The following is a 12,298-nucleotide window of genomic DNA, read 5'->3' on the forward strand; positions in this document are numbered from 1 at the left end:
TGAGCGGTGGTGTAGGTCGCAGATGCGGCTCAGATCCTGCATTGCCGTGGCTGTCCTGTAGGCCAGCAGTCGTGGCTGTGATTCAACCCCTAGCCTGGGAAGCTACATTTTCCACGGGTGTGGCCCTAAAAAGCCAAAATAAATACATAAATAAAATTAAAATTAAAAAGAACTTTCAGCAATCAGACCTCTCCCAAAGGAGAGAATTGTCCTCTAAACTAGGAGTTCCCTGCCACCAAAGCAGTTATAAGCAGAGGACTGTCCCAGAAAGGATGTTTGCAATGTTAGGAGACATCAGACTGTACACCGCCAAGATGACACATTCACCCGGTCACATTTATTGGTCTCGTCTGTATTACTGACTACGTCCATAATCGTTTGTTCACGTTATCTGCCAAGAACTCCGTGTATTTTTCATTTTCTCTTTGTGCCTTAACACAATGTGTGACACACTGTTGAACTGAAAGAATATGAGGTTCTTATAAGTCAAAACCATTCTGAAGAGGAAAGACAGGTGACACATCACAGTGGACCACCAGTCACACTAGCTTCGTGAGTTACGCGGAGGAGTCCATATCCATAAACGCGGACCAGGCTCTCATGCGGTGACCAGCCTGAGGGTCACAGGCAGACCAGCCTCTGCACCGAGCCCACACCTCTCCCTGGCCCAGAGCGTCGGCTGCGGGGTGCGAGAACGGCCCAAGCCGTCATCTGGTCGGCCCTTCCTTGGTTTAAAAAAAAAAAAAAGAGCAGGACAAGGTCCCCGCCTGTTCACGTTGCAGGGCGGGGCGCCTCCACTAGTCGGTGAAGAGCCTCAATCTCCCGCGTACCGGAGACACCGAGACGCGGAGTCGACTTCCCAAAAGTCTAGAGAGGACGCCGGGGCCTGCACAGCTTCCTGTGGGCGGGGTTATGACGCACTTCCGGTTGCGCCAGCCCCTGTGAGTAGCCAGGCGTCCCAGCCCGCGAGCGGTTCTGACTCACCGTGAGTGTCCTGGCCCAAGGTTCGCGTGGCGGGCGGAAGGGGGAGTTTCCGCGGAAAGGGTGCGGGCGGGAGGAGTAGCTTAGGCAGCTGTGGCCTCTGGAGACTCCACAGACCGGTCCTGGGAGGCCGGCGGGAGGAGCACCCCCGCCCTGCCCAGCTCCAGACGGCGGAGGCATTCCCTCCCTTGAAAGCATTTTCCTCCTCCGCAGGGTTTTAGCAAGTGAAAGTCGGTCTCTTTCGCTTTCCAGAGCCAAGCCGTCCGCCTGTCTGAACGGGGCTACCCTCTTTTTTCCTGGCTCTCTATAGGCGGTCTGAATTCAATGCTGATTGATAAGAATTCGCCTGAGGGGGTTGGGAACCTCTCGAGAGAAACAGCCTCAGAAGTCCTGGGTAGTGTCTGGTCCCAAGGAGGGAATAGTCCGTTGGGCTTTGTTCAGATCAGAAAGCACATAACAGGGATCTGCTCAAGTTTGGACACGCATTTTTAGAGAACTGTTTACTTATAGTTTGTCGAGACAAAGATGTTCTGGTGAGTGAGGTACTTCGGAATCTTGTTACTTAAGGCACCGTTGTGAAGAAAAAGTTAAGAAGCAAGACAGTTGTTTTCAGGTATTGGGAGGCTACTATGGAAAAAGTAAGTTTTGGTCTAGGATCGAACTAGAATCAGTGAAGAAGATAAAAAGTCATGCAGAATTTGGTGCGGTTTAAACAAAACCTTGTAGGGAGTTCCCGTCGTGGCCCAGCGGAAACAAATCTGATGAGCATCCCTGAGGACGAAGGTTCCATCCCTGGGCTGTCTCAGTAGGTTAAGGATCCGGTGTTGCAGTGAGCTTTGGTGTAGGTTACAGACACGGCTCGGATCTCACGGTGCACGTTGCTGTGGTTGTGGTCTAGGCCAACGGCTACAGCTCCAGTTCGACCAATTCGACCCCTAGCCTGGAACCTCCATATGCCAAGGGTGCGGTCCTAAAAAAAAAAGAAAGAAAGAAAGAAAATCTTGTAACAATTAGAATTTGTATCTCAAGAATGATTAAATTTGCCTGCGTAGGAGTTTTCCAGTACAGAATGAGTGTGATAAAAGCATACAAGCATTGGAGTTCCTGTTGTGGTGCAGCAAAAACAAATCTGACTAGTATCAATGAATGTGGGTTCAATCCCTGGCCTCACTCAGTGGTCAGGGATCTGGCGTTGCCACCTCAAGCTGTGGTGTAGGTCACAGATACGGCTCAGATCTGGCGTGGCTGAGGTGTAGACCAGCAGCTGAAGCTCCATTTCGACGTACTGGCTTTGGAACGTCCATATGCCATGGGTGTGACCCTAAAAAGCAAAAAAGTAAAAGAAAAATTGGGAAGCCAAGACCTGGAGGGCATCCCTAAAAGAGCCTTTAGACAAACTGAACATGAACAGATGTGGTCATGACCAGACACTGGCTTTGCTTGGGTGGGGAGGGGGAATAGAACATTATCAGATTCTTTTTTGTTTAATCTTTGCCAGTTTGATATGTGGAAGAGAGACAGACAGACGAGACAAGGAGATCCAAGAGGCAACAGGGGCCGAAATCTTTGAGGCCTGTTGGCCTTGTGATGATTTTGGCTTTTATTCTGTATGAGACAGGAAGCATTGGAAGGTGTGAGTAGAGGAATTATGTGATCTGACTTGTATTTAACAGGCAGCTCGATCAGCAGTGTTGGAGGCAGTGAGACATGGTTGAACTCTGTCTGTCTTCGATATAGAGCTAGTGAGATTTGCTCCTGAATTGTGTGTAGAATGAGAAGGAGTTAGGGTGACCAGGGTTTTATTTATCTGGAAAACCGAATGATGGGTTTGCCATTAATTGAGATGAGCAGCTTTGGGGGAAAGATGGGAAGTGCAGGCATGTTAAGCTTGAGAGGCCACTGGTCATGGTGGCAGCGTCAAGTGGGCAGTTGCTCATATGAGTCTGGAGTTCAGAAGAGAGGTTCAGGCTGGAGATAAGTTGGCGGTTTTGAGTATATAAATGGTAATTAAAGCCATGTGACTGGGTGAACGCTCCAAGGAGGGTGATGCCAGGAGGAAGAAAGGTCCAAGGGCCCAGCCCTCCATTTGTTTGTGGGCTTGCTGAGGCAGGAATTTGAATTGTGCTGGAGTGAATCACTGAGCTAGGAGCCAGCCCAGCCAGTTGCCCAGCAGCACCATCTAGAGAAACTTTCTTCTCTAATTGTGACTATATGTGTTTTGCAGAGACAATGGTGTGATGTAGTGGCCTCTGTGAGTGTGGACTCACCAGGTTCTGAGAAGGGATCCCATATGAATGTGATTTAGGACACTCCCTGTTTAATGCTGCCAGTGCTGCATTATGATTCCTAGTGTCTTGATGAGTTTCCCAGGTTGGGTCCCAGAAGTTGATCAGCCCAAACAAGTCTTTCCTGTTCTTGGGGTGCCCTCCTCTGGATAGAGTGGGAAATTCTGTAACCAGTTATATAAAAGTTACCCCAACACTTAGGAGGTCCACTTGTAAGGTTTTTGATTTTGGTTTTGGTTTTTTCACCACCTGGCAGCATATGGAGTTCCTGGGCCACGGATCAGATCCCATCCACCTACACTGCAGTTTCGGCAATGCCAGATCCTTTAACCCACTGTGCCAGGCCAGGAATCAAACCTGCATTCTGAAGCACTGCCATTGTGTCACAGCGGGATCTCCTGTAAGCATTTTTAAGGAATGCTGTCAGCACTGCTCCATCTGTATTTAGGTTATTTTAGCCTTTGGTACTAGTGCCTTTATTTTGAGAGACTAGATGGCAGTGTTTCTCCTTTGGCTCAATTTCAAGTAACCCTAAACATGAGAGCTTCAGCAGTGTGTTTGGTGCAGAAGGCAGCATAAAGGAGTGTTTGGTGCTGATTCTGTTTGGTACCTCATAGGATACTTCAGAATTGGTACTGCGGAGGGGAGTCCCAACTAGCATTCCTAGAGTTCTTGAAATAATCAGTAGCTGATAATTAGTGACTTTCTCATAAAAGCAAGGTTATGTATCGTGGTTTTATTCCTGGAACACCATTTCATATTTTTTTTTTTTTTTTGATTACCAGAATTGGTCTCAAAAATAAACAGTAACGGTCATGTAAATGTCCTCTGGTGGTTCAGTGGGTTAAGGATCCAACATTGTCACGGCTGTAGCTTGGGTCACTGCTGTAGTGTGGGTTTAATCCCTAGCCCAGGAACTTTCAAAAGCCTTTGGCAAGCCCCCCCCCCCGCCCCGCAAATACATGTTTAATATATATTTACTAAATATGTGAAACTAAACACCTGCTATTGAAGCTGTAATGTAATTGTACCTTTGTTGGAATGTTCTGCATGGGCTGAAATTGCTGCTTTTTTGGTTTCCTGGGGATTTTCGTGGGGAGGAGGGGAAATGCCTGGAGTTTGGGCATTAGAAGTAAAATCTATTTTGTTTGTTAAAAACTACTTAAGAGAGTTCCCGTTGTGGCTCAGTGGTAATGAAGCCAACCAGCATCTATGAGGATGTGTGTTCCATCTCTGGCCTAGCTCAGTGGGTTAAGGATTCAGCATTTCTGTGAGCTGTGGTGTAGGTTGCAGGTACGGCTAGGATCCTTTGTTGCTGTGGCTGTGGCATAAGCCAGCAGCTGCAGCTCTGATTCGACCCCTAGCCTGGGGACTTCCATATGCCGCAGGTGTGGCCTTAAAAAGCAAAAAAAAACCAACAAAGCAAAAACACAACTGCTTATGATCCCTTTAAAGATTTTATGATTTCCTGGTTATTAGAGTAATAATGCCCATTATAGGAGTTCCCTTTGTGGCGCTGCGGAAACAAATCCGACTAGGAACCATGAGGTTGTGGGTTTGATCCCTGGCCTCGTTCAGTGGGTGAAGGATCTGGCACTGCCGTGAGCTGTGGTATAGATTGCAGACGGGGCTCAGATCCTGCTTTGCTGTAGCTCTGATTTGACCCCTAGCCTGGGAATCTCCAGATGCAGCGGATGCGGCCCTAAAAAGCAAAATGATAATGATAATAATAATAATGCCTATTATAGAAAATCTAGGAATTCAAAATAAGAATTTAAGAAATTGAATTCATCCATGATTCTCTAGCCCAGAAATATCACTGTTAGTGTTTTCCCTTTTTCCTTACTTGTGATTGTGTGTTTATTAAGAGTGTGTGTGAGGGAGTTCCCATCGTGGCTCAGCGGTAATGAACCAGACTAGTATGCACGACGATACAGGTTCAATTCCTGGCCTCACTTAGCAGATCCAGGATTCAGCATTGCCATGAGCTGTGGTCTAAGTCGAAGAGGAGCCTTGGATCCCACATTGCTGCGACTGAGGCATAGGCCTGCAGCTTATAGCTCCAATTAGGCCTCTAGCCTGGGAACTTCCATATGCCGTGGGTGAGGCTCTAAAAAAAAAAAAGTGTGTGTGTGTGAGACTTGGTATTTCAGGTGCTGTGAAGACAGGTCCGTAGAGATGGTCATACATGTTAGAAATTAGCATACTCAGCTTTTTGAATGCCTTAGATTTAGATTATCTGCAACTCCTGTTCCCTCATCTCCAGCTTTCATAAGCCATTTATACATCCTTTTTATGGTCACTACCATTGTTAGCAGTATAATTTCATGTTATAAACACCCACGTAGATTTTTTTTGTTTTTTAGGGCCGCAGCTGCGGCTTATGGAAGTTCCCAGGCTAGGGGTCAAATTGGAGCAATAGCTGCGGGCCTGCACAACAGCCACAGCAATTCAGGATTCGAGCCACGTCAGCGACCTACACCACAGTTCACAGCAACGCCGGATCCTTAATCCACTAAATGAGGCCAGGGATGGAACCCGCATCCTCATGGATACTAGTCAGATTCGTTTCCACCGCACCACAACAGGAACTCGCCACGTAGATTTTTATATCTTTGGCTCTTTATTGAGACTGCTGGGTTTTCCTGCCCTAGACCGCTCAAATCCAGTACGGGGACACCTGAATGACAGGAAGGATGCTGCCTAGGGTTTGATAACATGCTCATCAGGAAGGCCAGTTACAATTAACAGTTAATTATGTTGTTTCCTTTCAGGATACATTTAATGAATGCCGGTAATGATAGGCTAATTCTCTTTGTTTACTCACTTCTTTTCCATCTCCCCACCAACCTGAAAGCTCTGTGAGGTGGGCGTGTGTCTGTCTTATGCCTCCCCACAGTCCTGGCATCCAGCCCATGGCAGGTGGTCAGCAAATGTTGAATGAATGGATTTTACTGTTTTGGCAGAAAAAAAAAAATGCCAAAGAAAGTAGCATGAAGAAAATGGAAGTAATTGTATTTGCTACAGATGTAACCAGTCTTCTAATGTATCAACTGACTGAAACATCTAGAATATTTAAAGTTTAAAAGAAAAAAACAGGAGTTCCCATCATGGCGCAGCAGAAACGAATCCGACTAGGAACCATGAGGTTTGGGGTTCCCCCTGGCCTCGCTCAGTGGGTTAAGGATCTGATGTTGCTGTGGCTGTGGTGTAGGCCAGCAGCTACAACTCTGATTGGACCCCTAGCCTGGGAACATCCCCATGCCACGGCTATACAAAAAAAAAAAATAAAAAGAAGAAAAAATAGTTTTAAACATTATTTGTATTGTCTACTGTGATTTAGCTTGTCCCTTCACTTTCTTTTCAGCAGTGTATATCTCATCAAAAGAAAGACCTGAGGGAGTTCCTTTTGTCTCTCAGTGGTTAACAAATCTGACTAGAAACCATGAGGTTTCGGGTTTGATCCCTGGCCTTGCTCAGTGGGTTAAGGACCCGGCGTTGCCGTGAGCTGTGGTGTAGGCTGCAGACGCAGCTCGGATCTGACGTTGCTGTGGCTATGGTGTAGGCCGGTGGCTATAGCTCCGATTCGACACCTAGCCTGGCAACCTCCATGTGCTGCCAGAGCAGCCCTAGAAAAGGCAAAAAGACAAAACAAAACAAAACAAAAAAGGAAAGAAAGACCTGAAAGAACGTAGGTTACTTTTAATCTAACCTCTGTCATTCCGCTTGCTTTTCTGTGAAAGCTAAACATAGAGGGCATTTTAAAACATGAGTATGCATGGGTCAAGTGAAGCTCAAATTACATCATTAATTATGTTTAACCATTAGTTTGTTTTTGTTTGTTTGTTTGTTTTTTGCTTTTTAGGACCCCACCTGCAGCATATGGAGGTTCTCAGGCTAGGGATCTAATCAGAGCTCTAGCTGCGGACCTACACCACAGCCGCAGCAACTCTGGATCCCGAACCGCGTCTGTGACCTATACCACAGCTCACAGCAGCATGCATCCTTAACCCATTGAGCGAGGCCAGGCATCAAACCCTGGACTTCACGGTTCCTGGTCGGATTCGCTTCAGCTGTGCCACAAAGGGAACTCCTGACTATTGAATTTTTAATGCTGAAGCTAAAAGTTATAGGTTTAGACAGACTCCATTTGGCCAGTAGGTGGCCTGTTGAAATCTCAGGAGTTGTAAGATTCTGAAACAGTTTTTTTGGAGCAAAGTTAATTTAAATTTTGTTTATTTATTTATTTTTAGCCAGGACCACAGACAGCATGTGGACGTTCCCAGGCCAAGGATCAAACCTGCGCCACAGCTGCAGCAATGCTGGATCCTCAACCTACTGTGCCATAAGAGAGAGAACTTCCTAAATTTAATTTTAAACTTATGCTGTAGTACATTTTTTTTAATCGCGGTATATTTAATTTACAATGTTATGTAAGATACAGGTGTACAACATGGTGATTTCCAATTTTTAAAGATTATACTCCATTTATAGTTATTACAAAATATTTTTTAGATTTCACATATAAGCGATAACATATACTATTTGTCTTTGACTTATTTCACTACACACAATACCCTCCAAGTCCATTTGCGTTGTTGCAGGTGGCAAAATTTTGTTCATTTTTATGGCTGAGTGGTGTGTGTGTGTGTCTGTGTATGCACGTGTGTACCACATCTTCCTTATCCATTCATTTGTTGACAGACACTTAAGTTGCTTCCACGTCTTAATTTATTTGCTTTTTAGGGCTGCCCCCACAGCATATGGAGGTTCCCAGGCTAGGGATCGAATTGGAGCTGTGCTGGTGGCCTACATCACAGCCACAGACGAGATCCAGATCCGAGCCTCATCTGCGACCTACACCACAGCTCATAGCAACGCCATATCCTTAACCCACTGAGTGAGGCTCGGGATCGAACCTGCATCCTTGTGGATACTAATCAGGTTTGTAACCTGCTGAGGCACAACAAGAACTCCCCAGAAAGATTTTGACAGTCATTGTTTTGTGGTTGCCATAAATTTCCATTCTTTTATGCTAAAGGTGTGGCTGTGAAGACCAGAAAGCATACTTTCTCTTCTAGTAATTTTATGGCAACTGTATTTTCATAGGTTTAACCTGAGGCCCTAGAGAACCAGAAACCCAGAGGAACCGATACTCCTGGCACACAGAGCCCCATATTTAGTGACACTGTTTTGGAGTACCTGAATGATGACCAAGGTCCTGGGCATGGCCACGGTCCTGGGCCCGAGGCCGCCACAGGAACAGGGGCCCGTGATTGTGAAAGTCGAGGAGGAAGAGAAAGGGAAGCGCTTGGAGATGTTCCGCCAGCGCTTCAGGCAGTTCGGGTACCATGACACACCTGGGCCCCGGGAGGCCCTCAGCCAGCTCCGGGTGCTCTGCTGTGAGTGGCTGAGGCCCGAGATCCACACCAAGGAGCAGATCCTGGAGCTGCTGGTGCTGGAGCAGTTCCTGACCATCCTGCCCCAGGAGCTCCAGGCCTGGGTGCAGGAGCACTGCCCAGAGAGTGCTGAAGAGGCCGTCACTCTCCTGGAAGATCTGGAGCGAGAACTGGATGAACCAGCACAGCAGGTAGGCGGGGGGGACCTCTATCCCGGGAGCTTGGGAGCGAAGTGTTCCAGGCAGGAGTGGGTGTGCCCGCACAGTCAGAACATCGAGCGGGCCTTCTGCTGAGTTAGACCAGCTTTCCTCCTCTTCTCCTGCTGGCCTTGATGGAACGGGGGAGTTACCCTTGGCAGTTGAGTGCAGTGATGTTTTTCTTTTCCTAGAGGTTCTCCGCCTTCCTCCTGAGATGTTCTTTCATTCTGGCTCTTAAAGTGAGCTGTGCACAGACCCAGCAATTCCTAATTGTCTCTAGGCCTCACCGCCTCCGCGTGAACAGAGCCAGTCGTGGGAGACGATGTCCTCAGGAACGACCAAGGAGTCCCTGAGCAGCCCGCAGCCCCAGGCTCTGGAGACCGGGCACCAGTACGAGTCTTGGGGGCCCCTCTACATCCAAGAGACTGGCGAGGAGCAGGGTTTCACGCCAGAGCTAAGAAAGATTCAAGGTAGGGACCATCTGTCAGGCCTCGCTCCGTGCCGCAGGTCTTCGTGGTTGAAGAAACACTCGTTCTGGTTCCTGACGGGTCTGGCTGATGAGGCAGAATGAGTTCCTTTGCTCCATCAGGTGTGCCTCTGTCCCACCGTGGGAACAGAGGACGCACTCAGGAAGGGAGAATTGAAGTAAATTTCATAAGGGGCCGCCACGGAGGTGAGGACAGGTTGAATGAACCAGTAAGAGGTGGTGCTGGTTCATTTGCTAGTGCTGTGGTGAACCTGTTGGAATCACTTTGGGGTTATGCAGACACCGTCCCTGATACATTTTCTCAGCCTTCTGCCTCATTAGGCTATTGCATATGCTTAACCTCTACTAAGTTACTTCCCATGCGTAGTTCACAGCAACCTGAAGGGAAGTCTGTATGTGTCGCCCAGTGATTGATTGCTCATCATGGAGATGGCAGGGGACTTTAGCTGCTATTCCCGTCACCGGCGGTCAGTGAGGAGGGGGTGAGCCTGGAAGCAGCTGATGGCACAGGAAGGAAGTGGGTGGTCTGGGTGGAGAGAGAATGAGTGACAAGGAGAAAGCAGCTCAGAGGACAGTACCTGGTTGATGGAGACATCTGGACTCGGAGGGATGACACGTCACAGAGGCAGCCCGTCTTTCAGTGTGAATTTCTCGTAACTCCCCTTTTTCTGTGTATGGAAGATTAGGTGGACTTTTAAGAAGTGTAACTGCCTAGTGAGATGCTCTAAAAAGGAGAAACTGCTTCAATCTGATTCAGCAGCTGCTTTGTAACTAAGAGAATGACTGGATGTAGCCAATGTAGGTTAAATGGTGAGAGTTAAACCCTCCTGAGAATTCAGTACTGTCGTTCAAATTAATAGGGGCCTGGGACTAGAATGATAATAAATAGACCAAATGTTCTCTTTTATTACTTCTATATTTTAACTTCTCTGCAAATATGGATTTTGTGAGTTTGCCTCTAGCCTCTTCTCCCTTAATTGTTCATTTTATTTTCTTTAATCAACTCTGACGCTTCCACGGTCTTTCTTTCTTTCTCTTTCTGCCTGAGCATAACCCATCCCCTTTGCTGCTGTCCCAGTGTGCGTGGTCTTGCATAATTGCCTCCTATATGTGACGTTCCCCAACAGAGAAAGCCATGTACTCCTCGTACCGTAATAGCTTCTGGTAGGGGCCTTGTGGGAAAGTTTGGCCTTGTAAATTAGATTTGATAATGACTTATCTGAACCGGTGTGATAGTGTGACTTCTTAGAGTGGTATTCGGTTATCCCTTAGAATTTATCAATGCCACCTGGTGATTCTGTGGTTTTTTGTTTGTTTTTTAGGGCCACACCCGAGGCATGTGGAGGTTCCCAGGCTAGGGGTCTAATCAGAGCTACATCTGCCAGCCTACACCACAGCTACAGCAATGCCAGATCTGAGCCACATCTGTGACCTACATCACAGCTTACGGCAACGCTGGATCCTTAACCCACTGAGCGAGGCCATGGATCAAACCCGTGACCTCATGGTTCCTAGTCAGATTCTTTTCCACTGGGCCACGATGTGAACTCCTGAGTCTGTTTTTTGTTTAACACTTTCTACTCAGAACAGGAAATAACTGACCTGTCTTTATTCTACTTATGGTTTCAGATCATAAATCGAACACCCAGCATGAGGAAACAACAGATAAGCAGGAAGGTTCTAAAGAATCTCATGCAGAAGAATTCAGAAGGGATACTGTTCCCATGATTATTGCCAGTAAATGTGAGGCCAGGTTAGAAAGGCAGAGAGTAAACCTTGAAAAGGAAAGAGGAACAAAAACCCCTCTCCAAGGCAAAGGTTCCCCCAAACGTAGGGAGTTAATTACTAAACCTGCCCCAGGAGAGAGACGTTACATATGTGCTGAGTGTGGGAAAGCCTTTAGTAATAGCTCCAATCTCACCAAACACCGGAGAACACACACTGGGGAGAAACCGTACGTGTGCACCAAGTGTGGGAAAGCTTTCAGCCACAGCTCAAACCTGACCCTTCACTACCGAACACACTTGGTGGACCGGCCCTACGACTGCAAGTGCGGAAAAGCCTTCGGTCAGAGCTCAGACCTCCTGAAACATCAGCGCATGCACACCGAAGAGGCCCCTTATCAGTGTAAAGATTGCGGAAAAGCCTTCAGCGGCAAAGGCAGCCTCATTCGACACTATCGAATACACACTGGAGAGAAGCCGTATCAGTGTAACGAGTGTGGGAAGAGCTTTAGTCAGCATGCAGGTCTGAGCTCCCACCAGAGACTCCACACGGGAGAGAAGCCATATAAATGTACGGAGTGTGGGAAAGCCTTCAACCACAGCTCAAATTTTAATAAACACCACAGAATCCACACTGGGGAAAAGCCCTACTGGTGTAGTAATTGTGGGAAGACCTTCTGTAGTAAGTCCAACCTCTCCAAACATCAGAGGGTCCACACGGCAGAGAGAGAAGGGCCTTAGCTGTCGAGTTGGCTTGCTTGGTGATTTGGGGTTTTTTACCTTTAAAACATGAATGCGAGGGAGAAAACTTAGTAATTGGAATGGAAACTCTGGAGTAGATTTTGTTTCACTCAACATCACAGGGTGCCAAGGAGTGAGCTCAGGCGGGCACATGGTGGGCTCCTCGCCCGCCAGCCCTCGAGGGCAGGATCCCCTCACCACACTTCATGTCCCGTAAACCCAGCCGGCATTGCCTCTTGTGTCATTCACCTGCTGTGTATCCAGTGTCATTAAGGAGGAAACATTAAAACCGTTTAGCTGTTTAACATGTATTCAAGAATTACGATTTGTAAAGAATTGAACTACATTGAACACAGTTTAATCTGATTTGAAATAAATCTATAACATCTCGTCATGCCTCAGGACTGTTATTATAAAAAATTGTGTCTTCTTTATCCAACACTAGTCTAGAACGAGAAAACTACTACTGGTTTTGCTTTTGGAA

At 47.1% G+C, this 12,298-nt stretch overlaps 1 protein-coding gene across 8 annotated transcripts; it reads left to right on the forward strand.

Annotated features, from left to right (window-relative positions):
* Positions 1-925: 925 nt before the first annotated feature.
* ZKSCAN1 (zinc finger with KRAB and SCAN domains 1) lies at positions 926-12,204 on the forward strand. 8 transcript variants are annotated; one of them, XM_021086188.2, is made up of 5 exons: positions 926-1,004; positions 2,480-2,612; positions 8,376-8,856; positions 9,143-9,332; positions 10,979-12,204. In XM_021086188.2, the coding sequence occupies exons 3-5, from the start codon at positions 8,473-8,475 to the stop codon at positions 11,812-11,814; spliced, it is 1,410 nt and encodes a 469-aa protein (XP_020941847.2). In that variant the 5' UTR covers positions 926-1,004; positions 2,480-2,612; positions 8,376-8,472; the 3' UTR covers positions 11,815-12,204. The 8 variants fall into 8 exon arrangements, with proteins under 8 accessions (XP_020941847.2, XP_020941849.2, XP_084872752.1 ...); XM_021086190.2 differs by having other exon boundaries at positions 926-985; XM_085016624.1 differs by lacking the exon at positions 926-1,004 and adding an exon at positions 1,492-1,619.
* The last annotated feature ends 94 nt before the right edge of the window (positions 12,205-12,298 follow it).

The sequence above is a fragment of the Sus scrofa genome, chromosome 3 (genome assembly GCF_054392235.1).
Source record: "Sus scrofa isolate SSC_HxYL_T2T_F1_AM1 chromosome 3, Sscrofa_HxYL_maternal_Yorkshire_Landrace_v2.0, whole genome shotgun sequence".
NCBI classification, from domain to species: Eukaryota; Metazoa; Chordata; class Mammalia; order Artiodactyla; family Suidae; genus Sus; species Sus scrofa.